Here is a 16,301-nt window from a genome sequence, read left to right as displayed (position 1 = left end):
GCGAAAAATTTATAAAAAACAGGAAATCTAAAGAATTACAAGAGGAATTTTATATCAGAAGAAAGAAGAAAACATCAAGAAAGTGAAACCAAAACAAAAAGCAGAAATATAAAAAAGGGACATTTAGGCATCAAAATAGTAGGTTTAAAGGATAATAATTTTGAAAAAATCAAAGAAAATTGAAGTTGAAAATTCAAGAAAAGCGCTAACATAACAAAAGAAGAACATTACGCACGCTGAAGAACGTTACGTTGAATATCATTACGCTGAATAACATTACGCTGGCAACCATTAAACGCGCACAACTGGAATGAAAATGCGCGATATATAGAGAAGAGAGATAATTTAGTGATAGTGTCACAATAAAAGCACTGGTGAATGACCTCTCATGATTTCAGCATCCGTGGCAGTTTATGGATGTAAGACAAAAGTTATCGCTATTTATGCTCTGACAGAGGAATCTCTTGACGGTGCAAAACTTTCATTCTATCGAAAACTATGCAAACAATTGTCAACTCAAAAACACGAAAAATTAATTGTACTTTGAGACTTCAATGCAACAACATCATCAGTGAAGAAGCACGCTTGTATTCGCTCATCATCTGTACTAACTGACATCGAAAGTAATGACAATGGCGAATGTATGATTAATTTTGCTTGTGATAATAAACCTTCAATTATGAACACTTGGTTTAAACATCCCGACCACCAATTCACATGGTACTCTAACGATGCGCATGGTACTAGAAAAACACTTGACTACCTTATGTGCTATGACTGGCTATGTCAATATATCTCCGATTGTAGTGTGTGAACAAGTTCCAATTTTAATAGTGATCATAAACTTTTAGTAACCACTTTCAGAACTCCGAAAACTAAAGTGGCACGTTTCGTAAATCGTAAACACACCAAAAAGAAAAAACTTGATTTGGATGGAAACTTCCATGACAAACTTGAAGAACGATTCTCTCAACTAAATGACATTAACTCAGTTGATGAGAAAGATGCTGTGCTCATTCGACATCTAAAAGAAATTGCAAATGCCGAGATCCCCAACACAGTAACAAATCAAAGCGATCCTCCGTGGCGTAATGATCCCAATTAAAAGAACTTCTTCAACAGCATGATAAAGCTCGTCAAAATGGTGATTCTAAAGAAAACATCAAGATATTATCACATAGAATTGTAAACCGTCACAAAACTCTGAAAAACAACTTTTTCAAAGCTGAGGCTGCTAAGATTAATATTCATGCTATAAATCGTGAAATCGCTGAACTCTTTGCTAAAGCAAAATCGCAAACAACACCACTGAAAAATCCACCCTCGTCCTGTCCACCAGAAAAGCTCATCGATCACTTTAACAACCATTTTAATCCACCACTACCTTGAGAGGATGAAACTCCTACTGAACTTACAACAGATATACCAGGGTCTGTTGAACAACTTCAAGAAATCTCTCGGCAATATCCGCTTAAGAACGATGTTCCCTCTCGGGACGAAGTTATCGAAAGTTTAGCTAAACTGAAAAATCGAAAGGCTTCCAATGACATTCCATCTGAAATTTTGAAACATGCGAGAAAGTCTTCCAATTTTATGAACTTTTTTATGGAGCTTGTCGAGCAAGTTTAGAAAGATAAGACTGTTCCAAAAAGTTGGGGTAATGGAAAAATTGAAGCATTGTGGAAGGGCAAAGGCTCGAAACGTGACCGAACTATGTATCGGCTCTATCGTTGGTAAAAGTGTCATCAACATTATACTTTCAAGACTTCAATCGTGGTACGATCATCCACTGACATGACAATCAATATGGCTTTCGTCAAAATCATGGCACCAATGATGCCACCTTTGTGACCAAACGTTTTCAGCAAATCACGAACAATCAACGACAGGATATCTTCTTTTTGTCGATCTATCTGCCGCGTTTGATCATATCGCTAGATCCTGGCTCTGGACATCTATACGCCTTCGTTTACCACCAGAACTCGAAAACACTATCCTTATTGATATCCTTCAAAATTTGTACTAAAAAACTACAATAGATGTTGAAGGACGAAACGTACCAACAACCGCTGGTGTTCGTCAAGGAGGACCCGAATCTCCTCCATTGTTTGATTTATATATTGACTTTGTAATGAGAATTTTCATGCATCACGCAACCAATCAGATATTAGATTTCTTTCAATTCAAATATCGAATACCTACTACTCGCGAAGAACATGCAACTATTAAATGTGGAACAACTGTTGGCACATCGCAACTCGATTGGGCAGGTTACGCCGATGATATCGTATTATATATTATCAGTTAATGACGTGTGCGCCTTTACAAGCGGCCAGTCTGATCTGTTCTCCAAGTTTCTGTAAAATTACAGTTTCTGTATACTGAAATCTGTGTGTTTAATGCCACATCGAACTTTTCCTGGTTATTACTGACCGTTGTATGTATTTGTGAAGATAACATTGTTGGTCTACTAGCGAAACTAATGTTCCGTTTTTCCTAGGCCAGTTTCGTTTGCTTTTCTACTCACATTCCTGTGCAGTCAGCCTTCGCGGTCAGCCGTATACACGATTCATTCAACATTCTTTGCCCGATTTGTCAACTACGGTAGGCCTAGGATTGTGGTAGTCGGCTTACTTCACAGAACCGAATCGTCTTATCATAACGGGTGTTCATTGACTTTAATTTCAACCTGTCAGTTCATCTATAGCGTCTATGATTTACTACGATCGTGATCAACTTCTCAGATTATCTGGAAACTTAAAGTCATCGTTGACTCCATCTGAAATTGACACTATAAATCGTTTGAATATCAATGCCTTTACCACATGCCGAGCATTCTCAACTCGAAAAAAAACACATAGAGGAAAGAAGGCTGGTCGACGACGAAGCAAGCTTATCTCTGCCGCCACTGAACACATCTCTCAACCTCGCGGACCTGTTTCCGTGGATACTGAACAATCTCGTAGTTCGAGTTCCATCTGTTTTGGACTGTGGAATGCACGTTCTTTAAGAAATAAAACTGTTCACATTTGTGATTTTATTTTGGATGTTGAATGTGACATTTTAGTAATTACCGAAAGTTGGTTGAAAGGTGATGCAAGTGACAACCACTTTATCGCGGACGTGAGTAACACCCTCCCAAATTTCGTGGTGTCACATGCGCTGTGCCCTACAGGTGGACGCGGAGGTGGAATATGCATCATTTCGCACCGTGGACTCCAAATAACACCAAATGTTTCAACAAGTTTCCGGTCTTTCGAACATATGGATATCAAGATCACTTCCAATTCATCTGTAATTAACTTGATTGCAATTTACAGACCACCACCATCGACCACAAACAAACTTACCTTTGACTTGTTCATCACTGAATTCTCATCACTTCTTGAATCAGTCTCTTGCACCAAAAACCTTCTGATTGTTGGTGATTTCAATATTCACACAGATGACCTCTTGGACAACAACACCAAGCGATTTGATGAACTGCTTGACACGAGTTGTCTTCATCAACATGTCCAAGGCCCCACTCACGTTAGTGGGCACACACTGGACCTTCTAATCTCTCGGAAAAACGACAACATAATAAAACAAACCACTGTCAAACAAGGACTACCATCCGACCATATGGCTGTCATCAGCCTGATGGATTTATCACATCCTAAACAACCAACGTGGACAACCTCCTTCCGCAAACTTCGTAACATTGATCTAAATTGTTTTGTGGAAGATATAATGAATTCCCCGCTCGTCTGCGCACCGGAAGATAATGTCTCCGATCTCGCTGACCAATACAATAATGTATTGCAGTACATCCTTGACCAACATGCTCCGTTAACAACTAAACTGGTCACCATTAGACCACGAATGAACTCCGTGAAGCGAAGTGCGTCAAACGGAGATCAGAACGCAGAATGTTGAAATCTGGTTTGGATATCGACAAACAGAGGTACAAGTTGGAATGCAAAGCATATAAAGATATGCTAGATCTAGCAAAATGCAATTATCATCGCAATGAAATCGCTAATGCGGATGACAAGAACCTTTTCCGCATCATAAGTAAACTGTACTCGGTCGATTCTTCTCCTGTTCTGCCAAAACACACATCTTCAATGGATCTCGCAAACCAGTTTGGCTGTTTCTTTAATGAAAAGATTCTGAAGATTTGCAAGAAACTGAACTCCATAAACACTCCACAAATAACTGTCAACGTCGACGATTCATGTAATAGTAGTTTCGCTGAATTCGAGCAACATCAGAAGATTCGGTACGCAAAGTCATCGCTGAAAGCGCATCTAAGTCCAGTAGACTTGACCCAATTCCAACACGGTTACTAAAAAACTGCATTGACGCTCTACTACCGCATATCACTAAAATCGTCAACATGTCGCTGTCATCAGGTACTGTACCATCTGCATTTAAATTGTCCCTCGTTATGCCACTGTTGAAAAAGCAAAATCTCGACTCCAACGTCCTACAAAATTATAGACCAATAGCAAATCTTCCCTTCCTTTTCAAAGTCTTGGAAAGAATTGCAACTGCTCAGATAAAAGCATATATGGATGAACATTTCCTGTTTTCAAAAGTCCAATCAGCCTACCGCCGCTTCCACTCAACTGAAACCGCTTTATTACGTGTTACAAACGATCTACTACTTGCTTTAGACAAAGGTAATGAAGCGGTACTTATTCTACTCGACTACTCCGCCGCATTTGACATTATCAATCATGATTTATTATTTCAACGTCTTCAGAAAAGATACGGCATAAGCGGAACCGCATTGAAATGGTTTATTTCATATTTTGAGAATCGTAGACAAGCAATCATTGTGGGTGATTCGATGTCTGATGAGTTCGCTCTACCCTGGGGTGTACCGCAGGGATCCGTAAAAGGTCCACTCGATTTCATCTTATACACTGGACCACTCAGCAACATCATTGATTCCCACCCGGAAGTTCGTCATATGATCTATGCAGATGACACTCAACTATATTTAATCATGAAACCTACACATCATTCTGAATCTGTTAACAGCCTTGAATCATGCATTGCAGATGTTCGCTCATGGGCCATTCAAAATAAACTCATGTTCAACGACTCCAAGACTGAAATGATCCATTTTCATTCAAAGTTCCGTGAGGTATCATCATTTCCTTTGGTCCATATCGGAGATACTAGTGTCTCTACCTCCAGCTCAGCCAGAAATCTTGGCGTCCAACTAGACAACAGCCTCGGTTTAAAAGAACACATTCGTAATGTTTGTCGTGGTGCTTCCTTTGGAATTTACCAGATCGGCCAGATTCGTAAGTACCTTGACAAAACATCAACTGAACGTCTTGTTCATGCTTTTGTTTCATCTCGTCTGGACTGTCATAACTCGCTTCTGTACGGCCTACCAACTTCTTATCTGTCTCCTCTTCAACGAATCCAAAATTCCGCCGCAAGACTTATCACTGGCACTAAACGACATGAACATATTTCTCCCGTTTTTCGTGACTTACACTGGTTGCCTGTAGTTCAGCGCATTCGTTTTAAAATCCTGTTGCTGACATATAAGGCCATCAACGGATGTGCTCCAGCCTACATATGTGACATCATTACTCCGTCAACCAACTCTTCGCTTCGTTCATCCTGCAGACTTCTTCTAAAACCTGGACCCCGTTCCAGAACTCGGTTTTACGGTGATCGTGCTTTCGCTGTCGCAGCCCCAAAACTCTGGAACACTCTACCCCTCGAAATATGCTCATCAAAATCTGTAATCACATTTAAAACTAAACTCAAAACTCATCTCTTCAGAGAAGCATAATCACACGCTACTACTTGCACAGATCTTGGAAAACACAGCGCTTTGAAACCTTTGTCTCTTGCGCTTTATAAATGTTATTTATTATTATTATTATTATTATATCTATTTTCGTTTGCTTCACTTGAATCATCACTCTCCCTGATTGATTCCATTTTCAAACAATTCAAACTGAAAATAAATGCGACTAAAATAGAAATCATCGTAATCGTAAATTCACATATGGAGAAGATGTTTATCCCAAGAGTGTTATATCCCTTGATGGAAAACCTATCAAAAACACCGACAGGTTTCGCTATCTTGGCTCTCAAATCGTCCATGACCAGAATACCACAGGAGACTGGGAATTCAATAGTCGCATCGAATCAGCCAAAAACAAATTTTCGTCAATGAAGAATTTTTTTTATTAAATCACAATATTCTTCTCCAAACTCATTTGATTTTCCTACGAGCTTATATTCGAAGTCGATTGACATTCAATTGTCAAAACTGGGTTTTAACGTCTGCACAATCAAATAAACTTGATTCGACCTGGTGTACGTTTTTACGATGAATGATCCGTAATGTATTACACCAACATCGACAATATATGCAAGACATGTGATTTATCTACATTCATCAAAACCTAGCAACGAAATTATGTTGCACATCTGATTAGATCCGATAATTATCGGATGACGAAAAAGCTATTCTTCCAAATGACAAATTCTTGAAGTGTGGTAGAAATACGAACACGTTATTCAAACAAGTTCTCGATAATGTTGGAATGGTCAGACAAGCCTTCATTAACAACTCGAAGGCCCGCTTATTTTGAATCGGCATATATTTATTATATGGCATCTAGAACATTCTGTCAGAGTTACAGATTAAATTTTCATATATTATATGCAGGCCAAGGTTCAGACATCCTATAATACAGTCAATCTGAACCAAGACAAAATCCACGGGAATTAAGGTATAGTTAATAGGCCTACAAAAATGCGCTGCGCTGGTTTTTATGTTTACATGAACTTAATGTAAAGTTAGTTGTTGTTTGATCTGTGTGCAGTTTAATGCAACAACAAACTGTTTTTTTAAAGGTCAATAGAAACAAATTTTTATTTTACTTACGACACGTTTCTGCAAGTTAAGGAGCTTCTTCACCCTGAAGGACATAACATCTTCTTTGCATGTTAATAGGTAGAGCAAATGACATATATGGGGGCACTGTATATAAAAAAAAAACCATCATTATCAACAAAAACAATTTTAACATATAAATGTAAATAGATTCAGTTGCAACATGGATTATTTAGTTTCTCTAAGAATTGTATTTTTCTAAAAAGAAACTAACTTTTATACAATGTCAATACATTATAACTTTGATTGTTAATTTTGTTGACAATATTATTTGTTTGGACCAACTTAAGAAAGAGTACAAGCAAGCCAAAATAAATTTTATGATGAATAAACCAATAGATGCACTGATTAGTTTTAAATAACATAGTATAAAACTGACACCAAAGCCAAGCCATGATTCAACGTTTCGATCTTTATTACTTTATTCATCACAAGCTCTTTTGATGCTCTCTCTCATCATTGAATTGTGGATTGACTGCATCAAAAGAGCTAACATTGTTTATCTAATTTTTACTTGTGTGTCTGCCGCCTTTTGCTTATCTCATTTACATACTTATGAATAGACTGTAGTTATTGTCTACCTTTGGAATTATTATTCATTCCTTATGATGATCAAATAAAGATCGAAACATTGAATCATGGCTTTGCTTTGGAGTCAGTTTTATACTATGATGAATAAAAATTAAATACTTACCAGCAGATCACTTTCAATTAAATTAAAGATGACTCCATAAAGAGAATGTATCTTGTCTTTACCATCTACTACATCAAATACAAGAACCATCCATCGTGATAGTAACACCTATTAAAATAATTTTTCTCTATTTAAATCAAGCTGTGTCAGAGAAAAGGTAAGTAAGTTCTTTGGTCAAATTGCTGGAGCATAGTTACCAACCGCCTCAACAAATCATGCATGATCACACATTTGTCTTGCATTTAACACAAGTCTATGTGTGACCATTTGAAAATGCATTCAAATTAATTGGTTTATTAAAAGTATAAAACAGTTAAAGATGTATTGTCCCCCAAAAACATGAAAAATGTAGATTAATAAAATCATACTTTAAATAGGACATTTTGTAGGTTTATTAACAAAGTAAAAAAAAATCATGTTTTAACTTATAAAATGACCAAATACACGGTTACATTCAACCAAAAACCAATTGACTGACAGCAAATTTGACTATTTTTTGCTTTAAATCAGTTTTTTCATGTAAATAATTTTTTTCCTGATCCAATTTTTGGTCAAAGTGAATAACTATTATGTGACATTAAAATGGCATATTTGAAACAAAAAAAATTGTAAACAATTATATTTCAGACGGACAATACATCTTTAAGCGAGTACTTGTTGTATAAAAATATGTACTGTATTACATTGTCACAGCCCTCTTTCTAGTAGATATAGCAGCATACCTATAACCATAATGGGGCTGAGTGGCGAACTCTCTTAATATTAGCTTAGCTCTACATAAACATTATGTTGGTCCAGCTGGGTGGTTGAACCATCGCAACTTGGTCCTGGGAACCCGATTTTAGGATACGAAATAAACAGTTGCACTGACCCTACAGGAGTACTAGATGGCACCAACCAAATAGTCTGTGTTACGCATTTCAAATCTTGGTTGGTCTGTAATTATGCTGCTTAATATTTTTTAATTGTCATAGATAAAATAAACCAGAATGTAAGGGACCAACTTTTATAGGCTTACCTGGATCTCAGCAGATGGTCTGTTGGTGCATATCCATGATATACAGTTAAGTATAACTTGTTCAGATAACTTCTCATTTGGTAAAAGAGACTTTATAAGTTTAGAATTCACAGCATCAGCTGAAATGGTATAATAATAATATTATTTACTGTACAGTACAATAATTGATTTTTTAGTTGTACTGTAAATGATAAACAAATTTAACTCTTTGACTCTAATAGGCATACTAATAATCCTAAACATTAAATAGGGAAAAACAGCTTGAAATCATTGGTATATATATATATATTTTTTTTTTAAAAGCATCATAGATTATTTTGACAGCATTTAGATAGTAGCAAAGGACTTTGGATTGATAAGCAGGAAGCCACCAAGTCACTACTTTAAAACATAACAAATAAAGCAGCTCCCTAACTTGGTGGTAAAGATGTTTCAGCTACCAATCTCCGAGTCCTTCATTCAAACTCCACTCTGAAAGATTTGTTAAGGTGTTCTACTACGAGCATCTTATGTCTATGTTTGTCTTGTGAATGGATTGTCACCTGTATATCGGAACATTAATCATTTTTGCTAATTTCATTGGCAATGTGTCTAAATAAACTGCTGCTATTTTGTATGTTTTCTAATTATGAGAAGACTCACAAAATCTGGCACTACAAGCAACATCCAGAATTGAGGTGATGTCATCATTTGACAATCCATCTGTCTTTGCGGTTTTTTGTATGTTTTCCAAAGCCATCTGTAATTTCAGGTTGCCATGTACCTTTGTCTCGGAGTACTCTGTAAACAAATAATTATCAAAACTTTCAATTATATTATTAAAAATGGTACTTGATTGAAACAAAATATCCATCTGCGTAACACTAATGCACTTGTCAATTGTATGACACACTATACGATCCCCTGGAGAGGTGCATCATTTGTCCGAAGTGCGTCATACCTTATGTATACAATGGCGCACCCAGTCTGCTTAAAAAAAGTGCACCTATTTTTAAATTAGTGACGGACATTGATGCAACATTGTTCATTGAGGTGATTATTTGTAAATGATGCACCTCTCCCGGGGGTCATATAGTGCGTCATACAATTAACAAGTTCATACACATAATACACAATGTAGGCTCTCTGTCTGATGTGTGTAAAACTGAATCAAAATTATATTATAAAAACACTATTAACATGTAACCTAGGATGTTGCGAGGTGTTTTCTCAAATTATTGTACGATCAAAACGCTATTGGGTATGATCTGACTAGCGTTCATGTTTTCAACTAATCATCCACTCATAGAAGTACTGACGAAGAAGTCATTTTGTGGAAACTATACAATCCTGAATGGACCCGAGACTATTGACTTTTAAATAATAGAAAGTTTGGTATAGTTTGTTAGGATAGGAATGTACAATGTATGATGTATATTAAAAATTGTTGACGTTTTTTAAACTTTGTATTTAAATTACGATGAGAAAACAGTTATTTGATCATTAGATACGTTCATAAAATTAAATTTGTTAGTATAAACTTTATGTATGTGTATATGCTTATTGACATCATTCTATATAGGCCTATTTATATTATTATTACTAACTACAGTAGGCTCTGTTTTATTAACTATGTAACCTAGCTAGCCTCTCTAGGCTATAGTAGGCCTGAGCCTAATCTATATATAAATTTACGTAAGGGCAAAAATCGGTAAATCGCGTGTTATTTCTAGAATGTTTACTCAATGGCATATAAAGTTGGTTCGTACTTTTGGTACTGATTTTAACCACCTGATGTAACCCTGTTTACTAATTAAATTGAGTTCGATAATTAGTTATTGACGATTAAAACGAATTTAGGTTTAACAATTTGCCCCAAATAGGGGTGTTTTCCGATCGTGGTATACACTGTAGTGTCTAATGGATGTCAATTTGAAAAATACCCGCACACAATAATACGAGGACGTTTCGCATTTTCCTATCTCCTCCTACGATAATTGTTGTTAATAGCTGAAAACCGGTTGAACAGTTCGAGTACAGCATCATAATGTTGAAGACAGGCCGATTTTCTTTAAAAAATGCTATTTTGATACATTTAATATACGTTTATAAAAATGTATTGATTTGCAATGAATGGAACATTCCAAATTATTTGGTTTAACCATGGATGCATACCTCCGTGGTTTAACACGTCCAAGTAGGTAAATTTATGGGCCCTTGGAGAATAAACATAAATAGTATTGTAATGCTATACAATACTGATAAATAAGTATTAACCACTTTTGATCCCCATTTGAATCGAAAATTTCTTATTGTGAGTGTAGGTACTGTTAGATATAATATAAACAAATATACTAATAAACTTTATTACTGTGAGTGTGGGTAGCCCCTACTTTTAGATTATAAATACATAATGATATAAAACTTCATTACTGACAGTTGCTTCTCAACGTTTGTATTAATTAATAATTAAAATAATAAACGTCGTAGTGGTGTTCAATCGACTATGACAGTGACAGTTTTAACAAAGTATTAAATCGGAAATGTTTTACTCTATTTAGTGGTATATTATTTATAGGCCTATACAAAAATATTTCGTTACTGAGTGGATAATAAAGATATCTAAAGAATAATATAATATAAAGAATATATTACAAATTTCCATTATTATTATTATTATTATTATTAAAAAATTGTTCCTCTTTGTACCTATCCTCATCCCCAACGCTAATGTTAGATACAAAACACAAATTGGATTTGTTTAAATGAGTCCAAGTCAAAAATTTGGACTCATTTTGAAAGTAATTCCCAGGGTGCTAATTTTGGTTGACTACATAAATCATTGTATCTATTTATTTGTTTCTGTAAACGACAATGTTTTATAGTACATTTGAAATCACTTTTTTACGCTGAAATTACTATGTACTGTATTCGAGAACCATCTGTGGGCACGACCTAGATGGTCTAGTTAATAATAATTCAACATTGAATTATATTTGAATTTCCATTTATCATGCCTATATAGTGTATGTGGTGTTTGTAATAATAGGCCTACCTGGTTCTACGATCGGGTCCACGAAAATGGATGGATTTATAATTGTTCACCATAAAATAAATTAAAGGTGTTCTTTCCACGACTTTGTGATACAAATGTAATAAACTATGTAAAAGAATTATAAAATATTTGAATAGTTTTATCAACATTAAAATTATAAATCTTTTTCTGTGCATGGTTCTACGATCGGGTCCACGAAAATGGATGGATTTATGCATGTACATGCATGTGGTGTTTGTTGTGCCGATAAAAAAAAACAACTAAAAATGACAAGTTCAAATCTAGTTATTCTTGCTTGTACTAAACCATTTATAAAAGGCCTGTTTCTGCTTGATGGTATATTTTTGGTAGCAAAAAAGAACATATGAATAAAAGCACATCAATCAAGGCCACCACTGCTGCTACACAGAGGATGCACAGTCAGTGAGTCCCACATACGATCAATAATTTGGTTACGGTAACGATACAATATTTCATTTCATCCACTTGGTATAGTATGTACTGTATGTGTGACAGTATGCCGAGAACTCAATTACAAAACTATAAATGGAACGGATTTACAAATGATACACTTGGGTGCCCAAAGACTATTGGACCAAACATATAAGAGGTTTGGGCTCAAAAGAAACGGGCCTGATCGTCTCTATATGAATTTGATGTTTACCACCTAGCCTACTACTCTACTAGGCCTAGTAGTACTAACTAGGCCTGTCTGTAGCCTAGTAGTAGTAGGCCTACCTAGACTAGGCTCCAGCTAGGCTTACTTTTAATTGAAATGTTTAGGGGTTGGTATTTAAGGACAAGTTCTTTTACTTTTATTTCCGATCCCTGAAGAACCCCGAAACAGCTCCTATTTATTGTTAATGTTGCCATTTAACTAAACTTATTGTAGGCCTAAATGTATGCTTGTTTTTTTTTCTTGGACTGTTCAATTCAATCAATTCATTCCGGTTTTACAATGCAAACAATGGGCCCGATCGTCTCATGCGTTGGGCCCGATCGTCTCATGCGTTGGGCCCGATCGTCTCATGCGTTGGCCCGATCGTCTCATGCGTTGGCCCGATCGTCTCATGTGTTAGGAACCATTTTGGTACTGATCGTCTCATTCGCTGGGCCCGATCGTCTTAGCGCAGGGCCCGATAGTCTTGTGTTCGATATATTTTGGTTCCGATAAAAATCAACATCTGGTATTCGGTATGGAGCGTCGCTGATACGCTTTTGCGGTTGTAATTGGTTTTGGTCAATATTTGTTACATAAGGGATGAATGTTTATTTAGGCCTAGGCCTAATGTATATAATGTTCGTTTTCAATTTATTTTACAGGTTGCAAGATGTTTGTGAATGTGTGCTCAGTCTTTGAAAATCATTGTAAAAAATGTTGTTTCTGAAAAAAAAATAAATATATTAATAGTTAAAAATTAAAATTAGTAATAGAGTATTTATTACCAATAGGGCATTCTTTCTATGCCTACAATACAAGTGGAATACCAGCGCACATGTTTTAACCCAATATTATAAAATGATACTGTTGATTGAGGAAAGATGAATCTACCGTATATAGCATATTGCTATGGTCAGGATATATAAGGATATAATACGATTTACCCAACAAAAGTGTACATGCAGAAATTTTGGCATATTCAACAAAAAAAATTTTAAACATTATTTTTTAGGGGGACAATACATCTTTAAATTAGTATAATTATACTGTAAATAATCATATTTTTAAAATAACGGTAATTTGGAAAAGCAAAACCTCTCCTCACCTGTAATAAAGTAAATGAAATATATAATTGGCATAATAAATTATCATCGTCCAAAAAAATAAATAATCTACAGTAGGCATAACTATAAAAACGATCACGAAATGTATAATAATAATCACGAAAATGTATTTAGTGCGACAAATACAAAACGCAATAAAACCCAATCGATTTAAAAAGTATGACAGATATATGATAAAATATGCATAGCTAGACTGACGCGCGCCATAAAAAATTAAAAAATTTGGTTGAATTGCGGCCAAAATAAAACGTCCCCGATTGTCTTGTTTGTTGGATCGTCTTAAAACCTTGTTGGGCCCAATCGTCTCCCGCTTTGGGCCCAGATGCGATAGTCTTACAATGGGCCCGATCGTCTGGGTAACAGGACGATTCGGCCCTGAGACGATTCGGCCCTGGGACGATTCGGCATACTTAAATTTATCGGCTTTGATATGCATTTTATAAGCATAAAATAAGCCTTTTTCTCCAAACTTTGTTTTCAGAGAGACTATGGGGTAGTACTGACGGGAGGTGTAGGGCGCCCCCGTGGATTTGAGATGTTTTGTGCAGATGAGGAGAACGCACGAGAGGGGAGATGAATGGAGTTGAATGAACATTTCCGAGTAATCAGTGATGTGTATTACTTGTTAATTAATAATTCGATGTTTTAAGAGGTATAATACGATGGTTGAAAATAGAATTCGAGTGTGAAGATGTTTACTGTAGTTTGAACTTACATGGATTGTAAAGGATTTCATAGATTTAGAGTAGATTACTAGACGAAATTATTATTATTATTATTTTGTTTTCAATGTTTTCAATGTTATCAACGGATCAAGATCGTTGAAGTGTTACTGATATTGGAATTGTTTTAGTTCAAAGACAAGGAGTTATTGATACTGTTGTGTATTACTTATTAAACTGTTTCAAAATTTTATACTTAATCGTATTCAATTTATTTGGATTCTTTACGATCTGTAGGGGTTATACATATTGATAACCCCACTCCCCACATTACGACAGTACTACTAGGCAGGGGTGAGGGAATTTCAATTTCTTTCACTTGTCCCAGGACAAGTACCTGCACGGAATTCACTTGTCCGAGAAAAAAATTTACTTGTCCCTCTTTATTGCGCAATAGGTGTAAAATTGCGCAATATAGGCGTAAAATAACACAAGTGTCAACAAATGTCACGCAAGTGTTTATTGTCTATTTAAAATTCAGCAGTTTATAGGCCTAGCCTAGACTTTTTTAGCCCGCTCAATATTTTGATAAAAATAACGGTCATTTTTAGGTTTTATTTTATTAACAAAACAGTGTGAGTACTGTAGGCCTAATTAATAAATAGTAGTTAAATAAAAAATAAAAGAACTGAATTACCAAAAAAACTGTGGTGTCTATTAATAAATACAAACGTATCATAGCCTAGCTAGTCATACATGTGAACTGATCTTTAGTACTGCAGCTATGCCGGCTAGCTAGGTTTTTTTTTTTTTTTTAATAATTTCTATTTTGTCCAGGCATAATTAATTAACAAAATAATACCTAATTAATGTAGGGCTGGCTAGGCCCAATACAAATTAAAGCTTAGGCCTAGACCGTCACCATGGAGAGAGAGAAAAATACCTCCTCTTCAGGCCCCAGGAGGCCATCCATACTCTAGAAGTTAGGCCTCCTACTCTACAACTTCTGTACGGAGAGAGGATGTTTTTGTTATTATCCAATTCACTAAATAAAATAGCTTGTTGCATTTCACAGGTAAATTTATAAAAAACATTCTTTTCCCTATGAAACCACTTTATCAATTGTCCGTTCCATGCACGATGTACAGAGAAAAATGAAAATACTGGGCCTACCACCTCCTCGCGTGTGTACAGCCTCCATGCTGATGCATGGTATTTTTCATCAACAATACCTGGTAGAGTCCATTAATTACGGGGGTTCTTTTTAACTGGGCATTTTTTAATTACCCAGTTAACCTATGTCTCAACCACTGCATGGTCCAAAAATGTTTTAATTACCTCCCCAAATAGAAAATCGTGTAATCTATAATGATGTGACTCAGGTCATTGACCAATCAGTGATGTATTAAATGCACTGGGTTTAATGTGCTTTGAAGAAGCTTGCTATTTTTGTTAATGCACATGGCTAAGTGTTGGCACATGGTTTTCTGTGCTCTTAGTTTTAATTTCCTGAATTTCAAAAGTGCTTGTCCTGGGACAAGAGGATACGTCAAATGTGGTTGTCCGACCGTAAAAAACACTTGTCCCGGGCGTCGGGCAAGTGGGTTCGCTCAGCCCTGCTAGGGATAAAGATGCAATAAAGCAAACATTTTGAAAACATTGTCGAAAATTATCACTTTTTAGTCACGCGAACGATGTAAACAAGTTACGCCCTCTGTTGGCCGCTTGGCGAATGCACGAATTAAACAAGGTTTTCGCAGTAATAAATTGAATATAAGGATCAGGTGCCGTTTTCGGGAGTGTTTTTGACTAAAGCTTAAATGGGTGGACATGTTGATCATAGTTAAGGAGTTAAATACAAGGCTGTACTGCTTGAGGAAACTCGGTTCTTTGGGGTAAAGCAGGATATTTGTATTATAGAATGTTTATGTTTTACTAATCAGTGATGTTCTATTTGGGGATTGTATGTTGGGCTGGGAATATCAGTAAGGGATTGTAAGGGGGATAAAGACCGAATTGAGAAGGTGCTGGGTAGAGCGGGGAAAGTAATTGGTTTGTCTATGCAAATGCTTGACTCGTTTATACAGCAAACGGCTTGCCCATGTATTCCATTCTAGACACCAATCATTCTCTTCATGGCGACATTGTCAGCTCCGTTTTGCATTCGTTATTATAACGTTTTGATGCAA

General features: G+C 35.9%; 1 protein-coding gene across 1 annotated transcript in view; it reads right to left on the bottom strand.

The window, feature by feature from the left end:
- The window catches only part of LOC144840156 (centromere protein I-like), a 46,081-nt gene that overhangs the window by 28,560 nt on the left and 1,220 nt on the right, over nucleotides 1–16,301 (bottom strand). Inside the window, exons 2-5 of the mRNA XM_078695865.1 lie at nucleotides 9,274–9,411; nucleotides 8,632–8,750; nucleotides 7,614–7,721; nucleotides 6,911–7,006 (exon numbers count right to left, since the gene is read on the bottom strand). Of these exons, the coding sequence (XP_078551991.1) occupies nucleotides 6,911–7,006; nucleotides 7,614–7,721; nucleotides 8,632–8,750; nucleotides 9,274–9,411 (461 nt within the window). The remainder of the gene's footprint in view (nucleotides 1–6,910; nucleotides 7,007–7,613; nucleotides 7,722–8,631; nucleotides 8,751–9,273; nucleotides 9,412–16,301) is intronic.

This window comes from Antedon bifida, chromosome 4, assembly GCF_963402885.1.
Source record: "Antedon bifida chromosome 4, ecAntBifi1.1, whole genome shotgun sequence".
In the NCBI taxonomy this organism is placed as follows: Eukaryota; Metazoa; Echinodermata; class Crinoidea; order Comatulida; family Antedonidae; genus Antedon; species Antedon bifida.
This window is presented reverse-complemented; position numbering and strand designations above follow the sequence as displayed.